This window comes from Aspergillus ruber (genome assembly GCF_000600275.1).
Source record: "Aspergillus ruber CBS 135680 unplaced genomic scaffold scaffold00001, whole genome shotgun sequence".
Classification (NCBI taxonomy): Eukaryota; Fungi; Ascomycota; class Eurotiomycetes; order Eurotiales; family Aspergillaceae; genus Aspergillus; species Aspergillus ruber.
Genome location: NW_024467297.1, coordinates 66,572 through 88,317, shown reverse-complemented (window position 1 = coordinate 88,317; position 21,746 = coordinate 66,572). Strand labels below are relative to the sequence as shown.

At 50.3% G+C, this 21,746-nt stretch overlaps 7 protein-coding genes and 1 non-coding gene across 8 annotated transcripts; 4 read left to right on the top strand and 4 right to left on the bottom strand.

Annotated features, from left to right (window-relative positions):
• Nucleotides 1-1,813: 1,813 nt before the first annotated feature.
• On the top strand, nucleotides 1,814-1,898 carry EURHEDRAFT_t12. Its single transcript has one exon. It is a non-coding gene; the product is annotated as a tRNA-Tyr (tRNA).
• Nucleotides 1,899-4,008: 2,110 nt separating this feature from the next.
• On the top strand, nucleotides 4,009-5,442 carry EURHEDRAFT_382468 (uncharacterized protein; the record flags this gene model as incomplete). Its single annotated transcript, XM_040779538.1, has 1 exon — nucleotides 4,009-5,442. The coding sequence occupies one exon, from the start codon at nucleotides 4,009-4,011 to the stop codon at nucleotides 5,440-5,442; it is 1,434 nt and encodes a 477-aa protein (XP_040643059.1).
• Nucleotides 5,443-5,670: 228 nt separating this feature from the next.
• Nucleotides 5,671-6,927, top strand: EURHEDRAFT_444961 (chalcone isomerase domain-containing protein; the record flags this gene model as incomplete). The annotated part of the gene is made up of 1 exon (XM_040783499.1): nucleotides 5,671-6,927. The coding sequence occupies one exon, from the start codon at nucleotides 5,671-5,673 to the stop codon at nucleotides 6,925-6,927; it is 1,257 nt and encodes a 418-aa protein (XP_040643058.1).
• Nucleotides 6,928-7,051: 124 nt separating this feature from the next.
• Nucleotides 7,052-7,506, bottom strand: EURHEDRAFT_444952 (glutaredoxin; the record flags this gene model as incomplete). Its single annotated transcript, XM_040783498.1, has 3 exons — nucleotides 7,052-7,209; nucleotides 7,285-7,383; nucleotides 7,455-7,506. 3 exons carry the CDS (start codon nucleotides 7,504-7,506, stop codon nucleotides 7,052-7,054), a joined length of 309 nt encoding a protein of 102 aa, XP_040643057.1.
• Nucleotides 7,507-8,171: 665 nt separating this feature from the next.
• Nucleotides 8,172-9,849, bottom strand: EURHEDRAFT_373310 (uncharacterized protein; the record flags this gene model as incomplete). Its single annotated transcript, XM_040778523.1, has 2 exons — nucleotides 8,172-9,689; nucleotides 9,748-9,849. The coding sequence occupies 2 exons, from the start codon at nucleotides 9,847-9,849 to the stop codon at nucleotides 8,172-8,174; spliced, it is 1,620 nt and encodes a 539-aa protein (XP_040643056.1).
• A 1,301-nt stretch (nucleotides 9,850-11,150) lies between these two features.
• On the bottom strand, nucleotides 11,151-12,110 carry EURHEDRAFT_445116 (BAG family molecular chaperone regulator; the record flags this gene model as incomplete). Its single annotated transcript, XM_040783514.1, has 1 exon — nucleotides 11,151-12,110. The coding sequence occupies one exon, from the start codon at nucleotides 12,108-12,110 to the stop codon at nucleotides 11,151-11,153; it is 960 nt and encodes a 319-aa protein (XP_040643055.1).
• A 650-nt stretch (nucleotides 12,111-12,760) lies between these two features.
• On the bottom strand, nucleotides 12,761-14,899 carry EURHEDRAFT_445938 (LMBR1 domain-containing protein; the record flags this gene model as incomplete). Its single annotated transcript, XM_040783559.1, has 2 exons — nucleotides 12,761-14,519; nucleotides 14,595-14,899. 2 exons carry the CDS (start codon nucleotides 14,897-14,899, stop codon nucleotides 12,761-12,763), a joined length of 2,064 nt encoding a protein of 687 aa, XP_040643054.1.
• Nucleotides 14,900-16,588: 1,689 nt separating this feature from the next.
• On the top strand, nucleotides 16,589-21,404 carry EURHEDRAFT_445430 (uncharacterized protein; the record flags this gene model as incomplete). Its single annotated transcript, XM_040783531.1, has 4 exons — nucleotides 16,589-16,773; nucleotides 16,834-16,936; nucleotides 16,999-19,875; nucleotides 20,013-21,404. The coding sequence occupies 4 exons, from the start codon at nucleotides 16,589-16,591 to the stop codon at nucleotides 21,402-21,404; spliced, it is 4,557 nt and encodes a 1,518-aa protein (XP_040643053.1).
• Between the last annotated feature and the right edge of the window lie 342 nt (nucleotides 21,405-21,746).

The following is a 21,746-nucleotide window of genomic DNA, read 5'->3' as shown; positions in this document are numbered from 1 at the left end:
ATGGTATACAAGCGGAGGTTATATAAGGGCACTCCATTCATGCACTTAGTTTAGTTCTTCGCAATCAATCTAGTTAATCAAGCATTGGTTACCTTCTAGTTTCTGACTCGTCCGCACTTAACCAACAACCCAGCATACGTGCTCGGTTGACCTTGTTTCTCTATTTGTTACCTTTACTGATTCTACCTGTTGACTACCTTACGGAGCCTGGAGGGGGCGAGATACCTTCGACGTGATATACAGAGGACCTGGATGGTCATTGAGCATATGAGTGCTTGGAAGACACTTAGGGTAAGTGTCCTGTCTCGAAATACAACTAACTAGAACCCTAGGTATAATACGAGGGAAGCCAGGTTGTGACACCAGGTTTGGTTTAAGTCATGCTATATCAAACACATCCCCACAAAGTAGCCGGGCTCAGCCGTATTGTACAATATGCTTTATCAATTGAATCCGCTCGATGCCCTGCTGCTGGAGTGACAATATATATAGATTATTGTTCCTGGGGCGTCTTGGGAGCGGAAGTGTTCCAGGCTTCCTATTAGCACAATTAGCTTGCATCTGAAACTTGGTCTTTTGTGATTTCTTTTTATGCGTATGGTGCTGAAAGATACTGGACCAGAGCAAGGAGTAGAAACCCAGTCCCTTCCTGATCTATTGGCAGACAATGTCATGAGCCGTAGCCCAGCTACCTATAACTAGATGTAGCGTGCAAAAGAACTCGTTGAAGAAGAAATGTGTACGGAGCGGCGGCCATCTGAGAAGATGGCCAGACTATCACGTGGTCTCGTTCGTCCATGGGCCCACTTTCTGAATAGCTTTAATCCGAGAGACGTTGAGACGTCTCTCGGTACGTAGTAGGTGTCACAACCTGGCTTCTCTCGTATCGTACCTAGGGCTCTAGTTGTATTTCGAGACAGGACACTTACCCTAAGTGTCTTCCAAGTAATCGTATGCTCAATGACAATCCAGGTCCTCTGTATATCACGTCGAAGGTATCTCCCCCGTCCAAGCTCCGTAAGGTAATCAACAAGTAGAAACTGTAAAGATAACAAATAGAGAAACAAGGTCACCCGAGCACGTATGCTGGGTTGTTGGTTAAGTGCGGACGAGTCAGAAACTAGGAGGTAACCAATTCTTGATTAACTGGATTGATTGCGAAGAACTAAACTAGGTACACGAATGAGTGTCCTTATATATTCTCCGCTTGTATACCATCTATCAATACCAAGCCATGGTATATGGTAGCTGATCACGTAATGCGCTCGTTAACTACCATCTCTGATCCCTGTCCTTCCTGCATTATTACCATAGCTTACGGCCCAATGATTCTGCCTTGACTCCCCGCATAATTACGTGAGATTAGTGCATTAGGGATCTGTAACAGTAGTGTCTAACCCTTTACAGACAACTCAATAAACTCACCATGGCACCCATTTATACTTGACCTTTGCCAAGAATAAAAGAATGACGAGAGATGACAGCATGCTCTCCTTGATGTAACATGTCCTATGATCTGAAATCTGTCTTCCGCAGACAGAACCCTGATGGACAGACCAGTGACACCGTATTAATCCGGCAACTGTAAAATAAGGTGAGAGTAAGTTCCTCTTTTCCCAGGGATATACAACATACCGGGGGTGGAAATCATGTCGTCGCTTTGAAGCGCTTCTTCAAAAGATCATACAAATCACGTTAGAGCCAGGAAAATCTGTATAATGATTGCCCTAGTTATGACTTACGCACAGGACGTAACTCAGGATATGCTTTGTTGGTTTCAGTAAGAAATTTACAAGTTAAACTCTAACAGAAACCCCTGATGGTCTAGTTGGATATGACGTTCGGCTGTAATGGATATTGTAACCGAAAGGTCGCTGGCTCGATTCCGGCTCGGGGGATGTTTTTTTTTTTTTTTTCTTTTTCCTTTCTTCCCATTTCACATTGACCTCAAGAGTTTCATATAATACCTTTTCTTTCTTTCTCTTTAAATTTCGCTCGCACGAGTCTATGCATGCGAGCTACAAGCCTGTTTGTTGGTACATCCTATAAAATAATCATCTCTTCGAGAAATAATTCCCGCCATTCATTGATCTATAAAGTAGCTGCTTCCGAGATAGTCTTCCGTGATATGAGCGAATTGTCCTATCTCAAATAGGACAACGATGAGACAGACAACAAGATTGTAGCCCGGAAAACACCGACGACGTCGAGTGTGGAGTCAGTTTGCTCAAGTAAACAACCAGAGCATGCCTAACTGTAGTAGCTAGGCCAATGCGCTGTTGTTGGTCGGCAGCCTTATGGATGGCCGCTTCTTGAGCCGTCTGGGAATAAAATGTTTCAAGTTCTGCTTCAGACAACAAACGAGAATCTTGAGCTTGATCTATTCTGCTTGACGTGGGTCTCCTATCATCGTGGCTGGCTTTTTACCAACATGACGTGCGTAAAACCCTCCCTTTTTACAACACGACCTTGGGCCAGGTGTTTGGACATGACCGCTTACTGTATAATGGCCTTGCGAGTCCTGGTCACTTCCTTGCTCTCCTTGGTGCTTTCTCGTGCCGGGCATGCAGATAGATGGAAGGTGTGTGCTACAGCTATGGGGTCGTCTGCCATTGCGACCACATAACAAGCGCCATTGCTTTCTTTGCAATATATCGATGAGACCTCGGCTTCTCTACCGAAGAGCCTCGACCTCCTCTGTCCAGTTCTTTCTCCTCTTGACAATATTGCCTTGTTCCCTGCTCGCTATTTACTTATTGCAGGCCTCGTATTTTCCTGGGCTCTTCGAGACTTATGGCAGCTAGTTGCTTTAACTCATATTCATAGTGGTGCTTGATCAACCTTCTGAGCCTCATTGCGTCTCTTTTGGTATCAAGCGCCTAGGTTTCTTATCCACTTGCATGCCACCTCTGTGAAGTAGCCACTCAACCATTGCTTTTTCCACTGCTGGGACAACTAAGCATCCTGTCAGCTATCTTACAATAGAAGCGCACCTGTACGCAATAAGCTATTATAGCTTGCTTCGTTCCCAAAAAATTCCACGAAATTACTGGCACCCATGCTCAATATCTCTGCACCAGTTCTCACTTATTTGATGAGCAAAACGATTAAGATGAATTCCTTTGTGTCACTGAGTTACAAGTTATTACCTGCATATAGTTGTGACCCAGTCTCACTCCATCCGCCCTCGATAACGATGGGCAACACCATTCTAGTTTGTCTAGTATAGTAACCTTTTGTCTTCGGAACCTGACGTTGGAATTTTAAAAGTTTGGAGCGAGAAGTCATCCAACCTTGTTGTGATTGAATCTGTATTTGTGGCATCTATGTCGAGGAAACCGAGAGAAACTGTCTAGCGAAAAAAATGGGAAGCGCAAGGCTCTGCCAGTGAACGCTCAGGGTTCTTTTTAAACAATTAAGTTAGTAAGTAGGCCTTGTGGTCATGGATATGTGAGTAACTTGTACAATCCTGCCACTGGGAAGTCCTGCAATGACGGTTAATTTCTGGAAGCAGGAAAACCCTAATAAGAAGTATTCACAGCTATGTCATCATATGTTTGCAATGACCATTCACCCTCACAGAAGAAAAGAGCCTTACAAACGGGCAACATACTGTCCCATCTGTATCAAAGAAACTAGCATCGGATATTCAAAGAGTATGAATAACGTATATTCTAAGTAGGCAGACAGTTAGTGAGCTTTAGAACTAAGCTTGATTATGCTACGCAAGTATGTCAATTGCAAAATGCCCTAGTCAATACTCATTAGCGCCTGAACCAAGGTCCGCGAAATATACTGCCTTGATAGGAATCGGAACCTCTTTTCGCTACGTCCCCAATACAGAATACGTATAGGCAGCAGATAGCAGACATACAGCTCAAGGTACTCGCAAAAAAATCCATCCGAATCAATTCGTGTCTCGTTTTTCCATCTTCCTCCCACCTACTCGCCTACCTACAACAATCTATCAACGATCTTTCAACATCAAACAACAAGCTAACAACCGAAATGACTGTTAATATCGACGCCAAACAGCTTCAAGACATCCAGAAAAGGCCATCTCCATGGAAAGCCATCGTCTCTTACACCAATATTCTGTTCGAGCAGACCATGTCAATCGAAGGAGGCTGTGGCTATCTTGGTTTCCTTTTCCTCATCCTAAATGGTCTATTTTTCTTCGTTTTCGGATTAGTTGTTGGGACAGTCGAGATCCTCGTGGCTGAGTACTGCCCTGAATACTTTAGCCTAGACTATGACAACGACGACAAATTATCAGGCCTCGAAGCCGAAGTCGAAACTGAAGAGGAGGACCTAGAACTGTACTTCAGCGTCCCCGATGAAAATTTTACCTCCATCACCAATGTCGCTGGCACCTGTGTCTCCTGCTCGCTGCCTATCAGAGGCAAGCCACTACAGACCTGTATGGAGTGCAACGGCCTCAGTTGCCAAGGGTGCCTCCGCACATTCTTCATTCTCGCTACCCAGAACGAAGAGTGCATGCCACCTCGTTGCTGCGGAATGGCTATCCCCCTCGCCTTAGGTCGACAAATGCTTACAGGTGCCGAGGTGGAGACGTTCAAAGAGAAGCACGAGGAATGGAATACGGCGGAGCGGCGCTATTGTCCTGTTCCTGCGTGCTCGGCTTTCTTGACCCCGCGGCTTTTTATGGGGCTGCGTGCGTCTGTGTCATCGATGCAGGAGGACGAGGGATCTGTTATCAACTGCCCTGAGTGTGGTGTTGATATCTGCACCACTTGTATTCAGGTGGCTCATAAAAAGCGGGTATGTGATAGTGACGATAGTATCACACCAGAATTAGACCAAGCTCTAAAGGATATCGGTGCAAAGCGGTGCCCGAAGTGTCGCACGGCGGTGGAAAAAGTCGACGCTGTATGTAATAGCATGCGCTGCCGCTGCGGCGCGAACTGGTGCTGGTACTGTTTCCGGGACGTGGAGGCATGCGAAGGATGGCCATGCAACACCGTACAGGGGCAACTTGGCTGCCTCGAACATGAAGGCGAGGTTTGTTCGACATCGGGCGAGGACGAGAATGGCCTTGGGACTCCGCATACCACGGACAGCGAAGACGAGGCAGCCAACTGCATAGATTACAACGACAGGATAGAAGCGTACATCATTAAAGATACAAAGCGCATTGTCCCATTTAACTGTCTGCACGGGTGGCGTCCTGTTGAGCACTGGGAGTTCGATATCGAGTTGCAGTTTGAGTGTGAGTGCTGTTGGGGTCTAATGCTCCTTTGTATGAAGCCACCGGGAGTATCACTTGCGTGTGTACAAACGGGTCGCTTTGCGACAAGGCCCAGAGATAAGATGATTGCGGATGGGTTGAACGATAGTACCATGTTTACCTGTGCTGTTTGTTCTTCGTTTGTATGCAATAAGTGTCGGAAGGATATTGATGCGGGTGTTCGTGATTTCTAATCGCCTCTATGTTTTCATGTTGTTTTTTTAATACCATACTCTGTTGTTATACCGCCATCAAGAACACAACTCGCTTCACCAATCCAACACCGTACAATAAGCATCCCAATTAGGAAACAGGGTAGACCCACATCACGTGTCCGTCATCGCCGATCTCAGACCATCCATCTGCAGTGATCCCAGAGCCAGACAGAGTATATACATTCGAAACCAGACCAATTTTACAGAATGGCAACACCCATACGAACCTGCGGCCCCTGCATCCGTCGCCAATATTTCACCCACTACACGAACCCTCGCCTCTTCTCAACACGAACCTCTCCCCTCCGCAACACCAACGCAAACCCCCTCCGCACCGGCAATGCACGCCCAAGCAAAACCCAAGACATCACCAACACCCGCCGGTCGATGACCCGGTCAGCCGCGGGGATCGCAGCCTGCGCGGTCGCGATGTATGGCATGATTGAGCTAGATGTGTTTGGCCTGAAGCAGGCAGAACAAAATAAGGCAGACGGGACTGCACCTGAGACCACACCCGGAGCCATGAAAATGGACGGACCACCCGGTTTTCCCAACGACGCAAGCGGCCACTCCGTGATCCAAGATGGTGCAGACTTTGTCGAGACAGGAACAAGCACGATCCCGCATTTCCCGAGTACCATTCGTCTTCCGAAGACCCTGGACGAGAACTTGAATCCCGGTGATGATATCCCGTCATCAGTTGAAGAGGATGAATACCAGTTGCTGGGTCTTGGGATCCGCACCGTTTCTTTCCTTTCTATCCAGGTCTACGTTGTCGGGATGTACGTCGCGACAGCTGACATCTCCGAGCTCCAGCAGCGGCTCGTTCGTACCGCACTGAACCCGCCCGGCGATAATACCAGCGCGGTTACCGGGGGTGCGGGCGCGAACTACGCCACGTCTCTGGTCCCAGGAGAGCGCCAGCAACTCAAAAACCTCCTGCTCGACCCCGAAATAGGCGATGATGTCTGGGACGCGATTTTGAAGAAGGACGGTCTGCGCACGGCTTTCCGCATCGTGCCTACGCGGAACACAGACTTCCTGCATTTGCGCGATGGCTGGGTCCGTGGTATCACAGCGCGCGCTCAAAAGGCCAACACCCGCGCCAACGCTGATGCAAGTACCTCCGCACAAGGCGAATACGAAGACGATACCTTCGGCTCATCCCTGAACTCCTTCAAGGGTCTTTTTGGCGGTGGACAGCGGAAGAGCGTGCCTAAGGGGCAGATACTGGTTCTGACAAGAAGTTCGCGCGGAGAACTCGATGCGCTGTTTCGGCCTGGGCCTGGGAAGCCGGTTTCCTGGTTGGGCCGCGTTGATGATGAGAGGATTAGTCGGTTGGTGTGGTTGAATTATCTGGCTGGAAAAAATGTGTCTAGTGATGCTGCGCGACGGAGTGTGGTTGATGGTGTGATGGGGATTGTGGAGAGGCCTGTTGGGACTGTTATCCAAAAGATCGTATAACCGCTTTACTCTCGTTCTACTGTTTGTCCGTACTGTACTGTATTCTACCAAGCACTCAATTCTATCTTCAAGTCATGTATTCCATATATCCAATATAGTCAACTCTTGTCAAAGCTTAAACAGCTTAAAGAGCACCAGCAGCCTTCAACAAACCCGGCAGTTCACCCTTCTTACCCTGCAAGTCCGAGTTACCACCGATATGCTTCTGCTGAATGAACACGTTCGGCACGGTCCTCTGGTTCGAGATGTCCTGCAGAGCGGTCTGGATTTCACTTCCGTCATCTGCGCCGCCTTTCATTAGCTTCGTTCTTTATAGAAGCGAATCTGGAGATAGGTGGGGGAGGGACAGGAACGTACCGAGCAAATCCAACTCAACAGCTTCGTACTTAGCGCCGAGCTCGCTCAGCAGACTCTTAGTGGCGTTGCAGTAGGGGCAGTAGGATTTCGAGAAGACCACTACATATTGAAGTCCCTATTAGCAAGCGCAATCTTCAATGCTGGGACAGGCAGGCAGGGCGGCCACTCACCAACAGCATTCTCATTAATCAGGCTCTGAGCCTTAGTCTTAGCAGCGGACATAGCGGCGGGCGAAGGAGCGGCAAACGTGCCGAAGAGCCGGGTGAATAGGGAAGTGATGGTGGGCAATTACAGGAGATGGGATCTCCGTTGTTTATATAAAATGGGAGAAGAAGAGGAGGGTAGGGGGTTCTTTGTATGAGGGGTTGATGGTTGGTGGGAGATACGGTGATGTCAAGGGTCGGTTACGTGCTAGGCTAGCTGCTTATGTCATACCATGCGGCTCTTGTTCCATGCGAGTTGTGTACCTTGTTAGAAAGAAAGATAGCGAGATTTACTACGGAGTACATAAAATGTATTGACTGTGCGCTATATAACCATTCGAACCATAGCCGAAAACATGCAACAAATATAATATTGGAATGCAAGAGGACAAGTTGACAATAAGATGGGTACGAGTGAAAAGATCGATTGGAAAAAGAATCAGCAAGACAACATACTGTGCTAGCGATGTCTCGCTGGTGTAGATTCAAAAAGGACGGATTAAATAGATGTCAGGGAAGAGAAGATGTCAAAAGATATAAAGAAAAATGAAGGACGTCAAGCAAAACACCGACCAACCCTACCATAATCGCTGAAGAACAAGTGAAAAAGAAAATGAGGTATCTTCAAAGGAATGAAATCGCAAAACTCGAGGTGCAGAAGATGGAAACAAGAAAGAAAAACTTTTACATAACGACACAGCAGCCACAGCCTCCCTTCTTCTCTTTCGGAGGTGGTGGCTCCTGTGCAGTCACAACGGGTGGACTCCATTTGGGCGTCAAGGCCGCTGGAGGCGGGTCTTGCACTCTGGGCATCGGACTGTACCCGGTGCCTGCATTGGGAGACATCGGGTCGGGGCTCTTGGACGATGAGAGCGGCCAGGTGCTGTTTCCTTCTGTCTCCGGTTTCTCCGGTTTCTCCTGCATTTGCTCTTCCTTTGGTGGCTCCTCGGTTTTCTCATTATTATCATTATTGTTATTCGAAGGAGGAGCGTCACTAGCAATAGCCAATGGAGCGAATCCGCGATCGTATGTAGTGGGTGTTTTACCCTCCTTCTCCCACTGCTGCTGCATCATCTGGCGTGCATGTGTGGGGATAATCTGCTGGTCTGGGGGCAGACGCGGATCCGGCTTGTACATGGTTGCCAACCATGGCGGATCGCCCTCGGGACGATTCACTGCCGTCGTGGGCCGGGGGTCGCCTCTGGCGGTTGATCTCGTGCCGTTGGCTGTCGACGTCGTACGCGACTTGGTGGTCTTTCTCGACGTCGCAGGTGCAGAGGTCTTGCGGTTGGTAGACCCCTGAGTACTCTTGGCTGCCGGCCTCCTGCCTCCAACGCTCTGCATGGTTGCGTTGGCACCCCGGCTGTTGGGTCTGCTTCCATTCGGAGTGGGCGTAGAATCGTCCATGGTCATCGGCTCGCTAGCTCGACGCGGCCTGGAGGGGGAAGAGGCGTCGACATCATCTCCCATGGTTTGGGCTCGGGAGCGTGCTTCGGTGGGCAAGTTAGGAGTGGTAGTAGTCCTGGGAATGGGGATACGGGAGGAGCTCTTGCGAAGATGGGGGTTACGGTATACGCTGGATGCACCATCGTCAATTGCTTCCTCAGCGATCTCTTCAGGCTTGCGAAGATCCCAGGTCTTGCGCTCATCGTGCGGGTCAGTGGCTGCGCCATTGGCTTCAATAGGTTCAGGAGATTCGTTATCGTACTCCCGTTGCTCCTCGCTCATATTCGGCCAGGGTTCGTTGTGCTCCGTCGGCTCGGTCTCAGACGACTCACTGATACCACGTTGGCGTGTCGCCTGACTCCTCCCACGGGAGGATTTGGTTTCGATGCCCGTACGACGATGGAAGAGAAGAGCGGCCTGGTGTAGTTCCTCGCTTTCAATTTTGGCCAGCTTATCACGATGAATCCACTTGGCCTCCTCAGAGAGGCCAGGAGGAGTCCCATTGGTCGACTCTCTGACATTCCCGACACTCCGGTTCCCCGATTCATGACCATAGACACCTTTGGAGCTTCCCGCCTCACTTCCACGTCCACGGCTATGATCACGTCGTCCACGACTAGAGTTTCTATTATAATTTGACTCCTGCATATACGGCTGTCTGGACATGGAGGAGCTCCGGGACTCCTTGGAATTGCGGTCGCGGGACTTTCGGTGGGAATCATGGGAGGTACGGGACTTGGAGCGGCGGTTAAAGCTCTGCCGATCGTCAGTTTGCTTGGGTTTAGCAAGGAAAGAACAGGGACAGGGGACGCACGTCTTCTCGGACAGGAACGGAGTACTCCCATTGTGCCTGGCCCCCGTTCACACCGCCAGATGGCATTAGAATATCAGCGGAATAAGCAGCGGTGGTTGCCATTCCACTAGTATCTTTTTTTTAAAAATTTTTTTTGCTTTTTTTAGGGGTTAATTAGAGAAAAGAGAGAAATGAGGCCAGACCAGCTGAACCCGTAACACCAATTGTGGCCAGGAATAGACAGGGAAAGATAATGAGAAGACCACCTGACCAATATATTTGCTAGCTGGACAGGGCCATTCCAGGGAGAAAGAAGGAAAAAAAAAGAAAAAAAGAAGAAAATGAACGATAGCGGACGGCGGCAGACCAGGCCGGGTCGGACAAGCGCGGGCGGGTTTGTACTCCGACTCGTAAGGAGAGAAGAGGAGGAAGAGGAACAGTAGGAAAAGATCAAGGAGAATTTAGACGAGACAAGAAACCGAGCGGCAGAGGAGAGGAGGATTCTAGGCGCAAAAGGGGAACTACTGGCGGGAAGAGTAAATAGTCAATAGCTGAGCTTCTGGATACACTGGTTCAGGGTGCGGAACCGGAGAGGAGGGTACCTTGGATGAGACTTACCAATCGAGAGATAGATTAGAGAATTGAATAGATTGATTATAAGGATAGTAGAAGAGTATAAAAAAGAAGATGATGATGGGTAGATTAATAGAATACTCCGAAGAGCAGGGAAAGATGGAAGAAAAATGGAGATGGAGATGAAAAGAGGACCAGGGGAAAAAGAGAGAGGGGAGCGGCGAACTCTACACCCGCGAATCCAGAACACGCGAGGGTAGATCAGTGGCTGGTAGAAACAGTAGTGATCCTCGATGTATGCCCTGAGACAGCAAGAAAAGGTAGACGCGCACGCGAGAAAATGCAAAAGAGATTTTGAAAGAAAAAAGGAAGTGGGTGGGACGCCAGTGGTTATTAAGAGTGAGTCGTGTTCGAGTTTAGGGGGAATCGACCGTTGAGTAGTCCAGATCCATAGTAGGAGCAAGAAAAAGCAACCACTCTGTATAATAGACAATGAATGAAGCAATGAAGAATACATTGACACAGACCATCCCATGTGCTGTGATCTCTCACATTCTGCTCTGAGGAGCTGAACTGACACCTGATCTATCACCAATTGACTTTCCCATCTAAACACTGAGAAGGCTCTTGGCTGGTTGTTCTCGATAACGTTCATTTGGACCGTGCAAGCCGTTCCCCTGAGGTTATCGACTACAGGACACGATAAATATCACAGACCAGCAGATGTGTATTTCATGATATCTAAACGCCTCTACATTCCAGCCTTATACTAAACACTATCTATGACAATCCCATACTAAACCCAACAACCTTATATACAAGCAAACCCAGTAAAATCGACATAAAAGCAATCACGCCTTCGCAGCCTGATCCAACCGACGCGACGTCTCTTGTGCCTCATTAACCAACGCCTTACGCGCACCCCGCACTTCCTGGTCTCCCTCATGATCAATCGAATCCGCCTTCAGCAGCACCTGCGCCATGATGGTTTCGGTGAGCTTCTTGTGCTCAAAGTCACGGTACTTGGGTTCGCTCGGTGGTGACGTGATATAAGCCTCAGATGGAGGCAGGAGCTCAGTGCGGAAGTAGGTTGTCAGCGCGTTGACTTTATCGGCCGGCGTGTGGAAGCTGTTCAGATTCGGAGCCGGGGCGGGGAGAGACGAAGCGCTGGTGGATATAGCTGGTTTCGATGGTTGAGGAGGCGGTGGCTGCGACGGGGTCGGCTCAACAGGAAACTCCTTCTTGTTCTTGGCCTTCTTTCCCTTCTTACCCCGGTTCCTCTTCCTGCCTCCCTGTCCACCCTCAGACATTGCACTCATCTCAGTCCCAGTCCTTTGAACAGGGACATGGACATCCATGGTCTCCCCCTCCGAGCTCTCCCCGGGCTCTACTTCAGACACCACACACAACACCTCCGACTCCTGCTTCATGCCCTCCGCCCTGCACTGCACCCAATCCTCATCCAATAACTTCCCCTTGTAAAGCAGCTTGATGCGCTGCGGATCCGGCGTGCGCGTCACTTCCGCCGCGCGCTGTCGTAGCTGTCCCACACTCAGCGCGCCATCGCTCATCGCATACGCGGGGAACTCCAAGGTGTATTTGTACTTGTGGTGCTTGAGGAAGATAATATCGGGCCCGTCATCCGCGTGGGCGGGTCTCGATTGCGGATAGTCATGTGCGATATCACCACCAGTAACGTAACTGTAGTCATTATCGCTCACATGCGGCGCCCCTCCACTACCAGGGCCGTAGGAGGGAGTGCGACTCCAAAAACTCCTATTGAACGGACTGCGCCAGTTCCCGCCACTCATGATGATAGCCGTGATACTTATCGCAAAAACGACCGTCGCCGTGACACAAAGAATAACAACAAGTGTAGCGCTGTTGTATTTGCTATTATCGAAGCCCAAACAATCCAAGCGCCGTTTAATGGACGAATCGAGCTCCAAAATCGCCGATACGAGTCGGTGGCGGAACAAAACAGGGATGTGCGCGTTGATGTTTTCGGCGATTGTTTCCAAATAGCGGTAGTAGCCCCAGGACCCGGTGGACTGTGCCTGTGCCTGTGCCTCTGTCTCTGCTGACAGCAGGGTCATATGTTCTTTTTATATGCGGGATTGAATAGGCAGAATACCTGGGATAATTGGTGAGAAAGGATGAGGATAGTTGGCTGCAAGGCAGACTTGAGGCGGAAAGGTGTTTTTGGGAGTTTTCTGCCGCTGCCAGTGCCGATGATGCCTGGGGTACCGAGATTTATTGGCATTGGTAATGAGATTGGATTGGGTATTTGTCAGATTGTGAATAATGCGAAATCAAGGGTTGTCACGAGGTTGTGTGTTGTATTATCTACATAGTACGGAGTACGTGCAGGCAACATAGACAACAACATGTCCATTGATATACTAGCAACCCTATCTAAACCATGAACGCCTTCGCCATGCAAAAAGAGTAAAAAGCAAGATTAAAGCCTGACATTACCATTATTAGGTCGTCCACTTAACAATCCAGTAGTGACCCCATTTCCGTTACTACTGCCATTTTCGTTACCGGTCATCCACCGTGGCAGTCGGAACGGTTCTCCCTGAAGCCATTGCGGCGTACTAGTGGTATCCCACGTATTCTTTACCCGATGTGCAAATGCCTGGAAAAAGTTCTCTTCATCCTCGTCTTCTTCGTTAATCGCAGCAGACATCGGGCCCCGTGCGGTTCGGGACGATCGCGATCCGTCCGCTGGCGCAGCTCGCGAGGAGGCGGAAGCAGACGAAAAGGCTCGTGAGAGGCCTTCGCTCCGGTTTGGTTGCCAGTGTGACCGACCGCCTCGTGTGCTGAGGGCCAGTGATCCTATACCGCTCAATTCACGGTCGATCAACTCGCGACCCTCTCTCCAGCCACCGACGCCATAGCCGCTGGGATTATTCTCTAGATCTTCCGTCTCCTCTTCGGCTAGTCCCAGTCCACAGATATTCTTGACTCGACCGTAGAAGTTGAACAAAGTGGCGCAAACTGGGAGCAGAATGAAAACGGGGAAGAAATAATCGAATCCTTTTCCGAGCGGGGTCAGATCAATGAGGCGACCGAGGAACAGGTAGAATGTGGTATGTCGCCGCGTGTTTTCAGGTAACAGGGTCAGAAAGTTATAGGCGATGGGCACCGTAAGCCGTGCAACCAATCCAGCGTACCAGCATGCACTCTCCCCGTATGTGTTGCGACGCACCAAAGCACGGTTGCCCCAGACTTTTGCATCACTCACCCCGACCAGAGCGGCCGAGCACATGTACAGCAGCCAAGCAGATGCGGTGACCTGTCCCCAGAAGCCGACCGGTTTCGGGTCCTGTCGGTTGTGGGTCACCATCAGACTGACTACGGACAGCCGCGGGAGCAACGACTTGAACAATTCTGACCAGATGATGCAGACCGATGCAGCAGAGCAAAGCGCCCCCAGAAGCAGCCGGAAGTTCGGGATGACATGCACATAGAGATGGTAACGCAGGTAGGGCGTCAGGATCGTCACGCCGGACAGGATTGAGGAGCGACGCGGGAACTCAGCAAACTCCAACTTCGCTGATGCAGAAGAGTTGATAATTGCCTGGACGTCGGCCGCTGACACCACCAAGCGATCCCATTCGTCCATAAACCGAGCCTTCTGGTGTCGAGCGCGCTGGAGACGTCGGGTTAGATTCGCCAGATAGCGCTCCGTGATGACTGCGGGGACGGTGGCAGAACGGTCTGCAGCCTCATGGAATGCCGCCCGCGGTTCCGATGGACTGGATCCCTCTGGCAACTCTTCGATCCATTCCTGAAAGTCTCGTGCGGTGCCCGTCTTACGACTCTGTAGCTGTGCGACCTGGGATTCTAACACCTCCAAATCATTGACAGCATCCATCAGACGGTCATGGACCCGCGGGGCATGGGCTTGGATCCTCCGCAAGCGGCCACTGACATTGGCATTTCGGAACAGAGTGCGTGGAATTGACACCAAACCATGTCCCATCAAATAAATGGCCAGGACGAGACCCCACACATATGCAAGAGCCATGACAAGCCCCTTAATCGAGGTAAAATCGAAGCCATTCTGGATAGATACGTAGACCAACCCCACGGTCGCACAGCATAAAACTATCAGCTGATAGCGGGCATTGGAGCGAATGGAGTACAAAAGACGGCCTTTAGGTTCACGATATCCGGAATCGATATATTCGCCAAGCAATGGTAGAATAGCCCTGTAGAAATACACACATGATTAGCTCCAGCGACTTTGGTACTAATGCAAAGCACTTGCATAAGGTGGTACAGACCAAGTTAGAACAAAGATCAGCCAGTAGGCAATCCTCCAGGATACCAGAACCACCCGATCAGGAAGCCATATCGCTTTAGGACCGGTATCATCATCGCGTGAGCTGGAAGCGAGATCAATCGGCACTAGCAGTACAACGCTGGCGGGCAGTGCGAGGGCCAGAAATACGGGGACGGAGAGATAAGCCGGAGTGGCGCGGAGAGTAAGAAAGCGCCGCAAGAGTAACAGGACAAGAATACATATAGCAAACAAAGCCAAAGAGAAAAAAACACTGGAGCCCACAGGAACGGACGATGCGACAGACATCATAATGGAAGAAGAGCGAGGTTGAAACGACATTATTGCGATTAAGCCGGATAGTAGTCGTAGTAGTAATCGCAATTGATCATGACGAGCGAGAGGTGTGCGACAGATAGTAGTAGTATTGAACGAAAGACTGGTGAGGATACAAAAATGCAGAGTATCCCTATGCGCTGTAAAGAGAGATGTTCAGGAGGTCGTGTGCCGTGGTATAGAGACGGATGAGGCTCTCTCAGCCTTCCTCCGGAAAAGGTGACGCCAGCAAGTCACGTGGAATCACATGATGCAACCAAAAATGGAAGCGCGGGAAATTGGGCCTCGACGATGGAAACAGTCAGTCCCATGTAACTAATGTACGGTAAGTTGTACCTGGCAGTCGATCGTTTGTAGAGTACGGTTATCCTACTACTAGTAGTATGTACTGAGTATTACTAGACATCTATAATAAACTCGAGTCCATAGTTTGACTAGAATAATATATTGACAGCACCTTGCATTTGATTGTTTTCTCTTCTAACCGGCACAAGTACGTTGGATTCGTTGTTGTACTTATTGGCAGCTTGTTTTTCCTTTTGGGCCACCAATCGACCGACGTCTTGACCACTACCGCCAGACTGGTGTCCCTCTCTGTCTTTCCTCTTCCTCTTCCCTCTCTCTTATTCTTTTATTTTCATCTCACTCTCGCTGTCTGTCGTCTGACTGGACGCAGTAGCATTAGCAGAGTGTTGTGTGTAATCCTTTTCTTCTTCTTCCTTCGTTGCCCGTTGATCTGCTGCTTTTGCACATCCTCTTCCGTCTCTCTCATTCTCAATCTCACATTCGACCTTTTCCCTGTTTCGTCTCTTCTCTTTCTCTCCCTCATATTCTTCCTATTCTTAATTCTTTTCCTCTTAATTATTCTCCTTATTCGAGTGGCTTTATCTTTAAAGCCTTAAAGAGTGTTTCGACGGTGTTATCTTTTGCTACACACCCTCTCCCCGACCGTCCGCTCTCCCTGTACTCACCCAGTGAAACGTGGGCGGCAATCAGCCTTTTTCTAGTGTCGGACTTCACTTCCCTATAATCGCCATTTCTCCTGCTCGTTTTTGTTCGATTTTTACTCGACTATTATTACTTTCACGACGACTCTTTTCTGCGATCCCCGGCGCCCGTCTTTCCCAGCTTCCTCTCCTACGCCTACCGCAACATCCCTGTCATTCATTGATCTGACTTTGGCCTTCGCGCGACTCACGGCCTTTCCCACGCACACGCATACCTCCAATACACACACACCCCCACGGATTCGACCGACAGCTGGTGCCCAAAACGCTTCCCTGCTGTGTTGGTATTTCGTGTCTCGTGCTGTCATCTGTCCGTGATATATCACAACTGCGACGACGAGTTTCCGTCGCCGATCCGAGTCCCACGAGTCCCACCCGCGATCGACCTCGAACTTCTTCAATATCTGTTTTTCTCTCGTTCCCATTCGCATCCTCCTTCGCAAATCATCTCCTTGCCTCCGTTTTTCTACCGTCGTTGAACCGTATACGTATCCTCCCGGAAGGAAAGAAATACTGTCGGCGCTTTTCTTCCTTTTGGTTTCCCGTTTGACAGATCAATACATGGTGTGAGGGTTGGCGCTCCCCAGCGAATGCTGACGTCCGAAGACGACTTTTGCGGATTGCTCCTGGATCCCCCATTGACGGGGTAGCTGACATGAATCCCGCAAACTTCTCCAACGTTGGCGGGGCCATGCCCGGCGGAGCCAACCCGCAGATGCCAAACAATGAGAATGCAGTCATTTTCAACCAAGCCGTCAAAGCATTGCAAGCCCAGGCTCCCTTTTCCGGATGGAAAGCAGATGTCAGGGTACAGGAGCGGGCGATTAAAGTCTTTCAGATGTGAGTAATGGCTTCTGCCGCTCTAAGCGAGACTTTTGATGCTAATTTTTTACCGCCCAGTTTATCTTCTCTTCGACTACTCCAGCCACAAATAAACGTAGCCCAAGCTGCCCATGCTGCCCTGACTTTTGAGCAGAAAGCCTTAAGAGAGGCCAACCAAAGGGTACGCTGCTGGTCTACTCTTGTGTTACATTCAGCATCCTAACATTCCTTCTCTTTCTTTAGGCCGAGTACGATAAAGCGTGTAACGAGAAACTCGCTCATATTCGTGACACCCGTGCCAGACAGGCCGCTGTCATGCAGAATGGGATAATGCCTCCCGGTGTTGGGCAAAATCAAGTTCCGGGATCAATGCCTCCCCAGATGAACCGACCCATGCAAGCATCTCCTATTCCTAATCCAGAACAAGTGTCAATGGGAATGAACGACCCCAATCACCGGGCTGCCCTGCAGCAACAGCAACAACAGCAACGACAACAGCAATCACAGGCCATGCTGCAACAGCAACAGCAGCAACAACAACAGCAGCAGCAGCAGCAGTCGCAACCACAACCGCAACCGCAACAGCCGCAACGGGCGCAACGACCAGGGGCCAACGTCTCGTTACCCGACGATCTCGGTTCGCTGTCGCCTCAGGAGCATGAACAAGTTCGTCGACATGCCCAGCAAATCATGTTGATGACATCCCCGGAAGAAATAGAAAAGATTAAATTGAATCTGCAAAACATGACGACTGAACAAAAACAGTTCATTGCGAAAAAGCAGATGGATCCTTTAAGCTATTTCTTCCGCTGCCAGGCCGTGAACAACTTGCGGAGACATAAACAACGAAACATGGCTCATGGACCAAATGCTGCCAACAATCCCATGGTTGGCGATCCGATGTCTGCGCAACAGCGCCAGATGTATCAAAATATGATGAATCTTCAACGTAATTCGACGTTCCCTGGCCATGCTCAATCTGGCTTGGACCCTTCTTCGTTCATCGGCAATGTGGAAAACATTCAAGGTCAACAGGCGGACGGGTTGCGTTCTCAGGAGGCAGGCCAGCTCGTGGTACCCGCCAGTTCCTCTCAGATGAACCAGCCACCATTCCCAACGCCTCACAATGTGTACCAGCCTGGACAACCGCTCGACCAAGGGGGCCAAGCCGGTATGAACGGGGCCGGCATCAGCCCCCAGTTCCTGCCTCAATCGCAATTGCAGAATCCTCAAGCGGTTCAACAGGACAGATCTCAGCATGCGACACCGTCCCGAGCCCAGGCTCAGGCCCAGGCCCAGGCGCAAGCAGCCCGCATTCAAGCGGCCCAGAAGGCCCAAATGGCCATGGCCCAAGCGGGCCAAGGGAATCCTCAACTTCAGCAACAGATTGCTCAGCAGAGTCCTGCAATGCCGATGTTGAATCGTCCCATGCCCCCAGGGCAAATGTCTCCGACACAGGTAGCTGCCCAGGCCCGGCCTCCCTCGCGACCTCAGAGCATGGGACAGCATCCTGCTGGTGTCCAGTCCCTCCCTGGGCAGCCCGCGATTCAAGGTCGAGCCCAAATACCTGCGAATCTTCCTCCCCAGGTTCAGGCACAGCTAGCGCGAATGACTCCGGATCAACTTAATGCTTTTCTCAATGCACAGCGACGTCGCGCCCACCAAAACAATCAGGCACTCGCTCAGGCCAATGCTGCACTGCAACAACCCGTGTCCATGCAGCAAAGCCTGTCACAACCCGGGCAAGGCCAACCGATGGTTAATAGCCAGATGGACAATAACCAAGGTCTCCGGGCATCCCTTGGCCTCCAGCAGCAGCTTCCCAATATGGGCGGAGGGCAAATGCAGAATCAGATGTCACAGCAAATGTCTGCCCAACAGCAGCAACAGCAGCAACGTCAACAGCTTTACCAGATCCATCTTCTGCGCCAGCAAAGCAGTGGACTGGAAATGACACCCGACCAAATCAAGGAAATGGACGGTCTACTTTTCCCACCAGCGCTGATCATCAATAGTCAGACTTCACCTGTCCCGAAGCACGTCAAGACTTGGGGACAGCTGAAACAGTGGGCTGCTGAAAATCCCCAAGTCATGGGAGTAGATCCAAACAAGTTGATCACATTCCAAAAGTATCACTTGGCGCAAATTGTGGCTCAAGGGAAAAGAAATGGTCGCAACCTTGACCAAGCAGGTCAAGGTCATGGAGCGGCGATGCCAGCATCGGGCCGAAATCAATTCGAACAGCATTTCTCAGGGGGCCCACAAGGCCAATTGCCCATTTCAGTGCCACCGGTGACTCCCCAAGATGTTCAGATGGCGCGTCACCGCTTGGGTGTTCAGGTACAAAATTATACCGATGAACAGCTTCGGGATGTGCTGTTTAGGAGCCGGCTCAATAAATTGCAGACTGCCCGAGCCCGAGCAATGCAAGGTTTTGCAGGACAGAATGTCAACCAAGGCCAGATGGCCCAGCCAACCCAGCCAATCCAGCAACCATCAGCTATTGCACCACAGGGTACGCCGCAAGCAAAGCCGCAGCCTCAATCTGCACAGCAAACGCCGCAAGCAAACCAGCAAGCGCAGGCTGCAAAGGCGCAGAATGCAACGCCTGGCAAAGGGCCAACAAAGGGGCCTGCTGCGAAACAGCCGCCAAAGAGAAAATCGAACGCAGAAGAGTCACTGGAAGGCCATAACTCCTCAGGCCTGATGCCCACCCAGACTGCCGCCCCACAAGTTCCACAAGTTCCATCGGTGCCTGGCGCTACTCCTCGACCCAATCTCAACCTCACGCGTGAGCAGTTGGCTGCAATGACGCCTCATCAGCGCGAACAAGCGGAAGCATACATTCGAAAGCAACAGAATCAGAATCGCACCCCGATCAATCGAGCTGCTGCGGAGGAAGCATGGAACAACTTACCTGAACATATTAAACGACTGTACAACGACATCTCCAGGACCGTGCCCTTTGGCGATCCTATCCCGCTCCAACCAGAGCAGAAAGCCGTAATGAGCCAACAGCTTCGCGATTGCATAGATATGCTTAGCAGAATGGATACACTGGTACAGTGGTTCGCAAAGGTTCCTAATCAGGACAAGAACGTGAGGAGCTTGCTTGGGATGGTGAGTTTTTTTTTTTTTTTTTTTTTCTTTCTATTATACACTCAAACCCTCCCTGTACCCCCCGCCTTCCTTGCTTCTCCCATTCTCTTTCCCTCTTTGCAACCCGGAACCATATTTTCTGACACTTCGAATCACAGCGTATACAACTGCTGAGGCAGTTCAAACAAACCCCGGAATGGACGTTGAATGATGAACTCACTCTGTCGCCCGAACGGTTAACTGGTTGTATCGGTTACATAAGGAAGCTTTTCACTGCCATGATCCAACGTGTAAACCTCCAGCAACAGCATCAGCCTGCAGGTATGCGGCCAAATATGCCTCAAGGTCCGGCTCCAACAGTGCCACCAGCCAACCAAAACAATATGCCAGCTCTGAATGCGAGTAATCTACAGCAACTTCAACAACAAGAGGAAGCACTCCAGCGAGCACGCCGGGCTTCGAGCCAGACTACGTCAGGGGTCGCTCCTGGTGTCCCGCCGGCTCCATTTGGGGCGCCGTCTCCTCAAGGGGTTCCTCACGCCTACGGTCCTGGCAGCATGCCCCCCGAGAAGTTGAAGCTTCCTCCCGCGAAGAGGCGAAAGCATTCGCACGCTGGTGTTACTTCTGGGCAGGTTCCGACCCCCGGAACCGCAAGCGCAAAGACACCAACGGGCAAACCTACGGCTTCAGCGGCCTTCAAGTGCAGTGTCCCCGAATGCCAACATCACTACCATGGCTTTGCGTCCCAGTCTACGTTAGACAAGCACATTGAGGAAAATCACAAAGCCGAGGAGAATATCGAGGATCCGCTCCAGTTTGCTATCGAAAGCATGCGGAGTAGCCTGGTCAAAGAAGAGAAGCCGGAACCTAAGAAGGGTGTTACTGCGGAAGCTCCAACGGTGCCTGGCAAACATGAAGTGAAACCAGAGGGTGTGACACCGGTCACTACTGGCATGACTCCTATGGGCCGCGTGCCCAGCCATATCGGGCTTAAGTCCGCCTCACCTGCATCGAGCCAACAGATGACTCCTCGACCGTTTTCAGGCAAGGTGCCAACCGCTGCCGCTGCCATGAAATCTACTGTTAGCAAGGAGGCCAAGAAGGAAGCTGCTAAAGTTGAGCCATCTGGCATGGACACAGCAGCCAAGGATCCTTGGGCGGACAGTACGATTTCTCTTGAGGCGATCCACGACGCATTCATGGACTTTGGCAATGAGGGGCTGCCTGGGTTAGGAGTCGATCCGATGGACGAATTCCTTAATTCTGAAATGTTCACCACTGTTCAGTCCAAGGATACGCCGGAGTCGGTGGAGACAGGTGTCGGCACACAAACTCCGAAGGATGGCGAGCTCTCTAAGGATGAGGAAATGAACGTTAAAATTGGAAGTGATCCGGACGAGAACTGGATCCCAGCAGACTGGGTATACTTGCCTAGCCGGTTTGACGACGGTTTCATGCTCAATGAGCCCAGCGATTTCGATTGGGAAACCATTGACCGGAAAGAGGCTGATCTTAATGATGATACGGGAATAGCCATCTATGCCATGTAAATTGATGGCGTATTTTTATTGGTTTTTCTTTTTCCTTTACTTCTTTTCAATTTCCATTTTTTTCATACTTATTTACGAGGGTTTAATGATTTCAAAGCAAAGCAGATGGCGTGTGATTTGTTTGAGTTCTTTTGGCGTAAATATGAATGTTCGTGTACATTATGTTTGTTTGCAGGATATCACTGGGCAACTGGCCCATTCTTCCCGGGTTTTTGAATATCAAGCGTTTACAATACGAACAAAGTGATTCTCAGTAGTTTCTGGTATTGTACTGTTAACATACCGTCCTCCGCATTACTCTTATAGTCACGACCGGACGCTAAGCCCAATCAGGACATGATA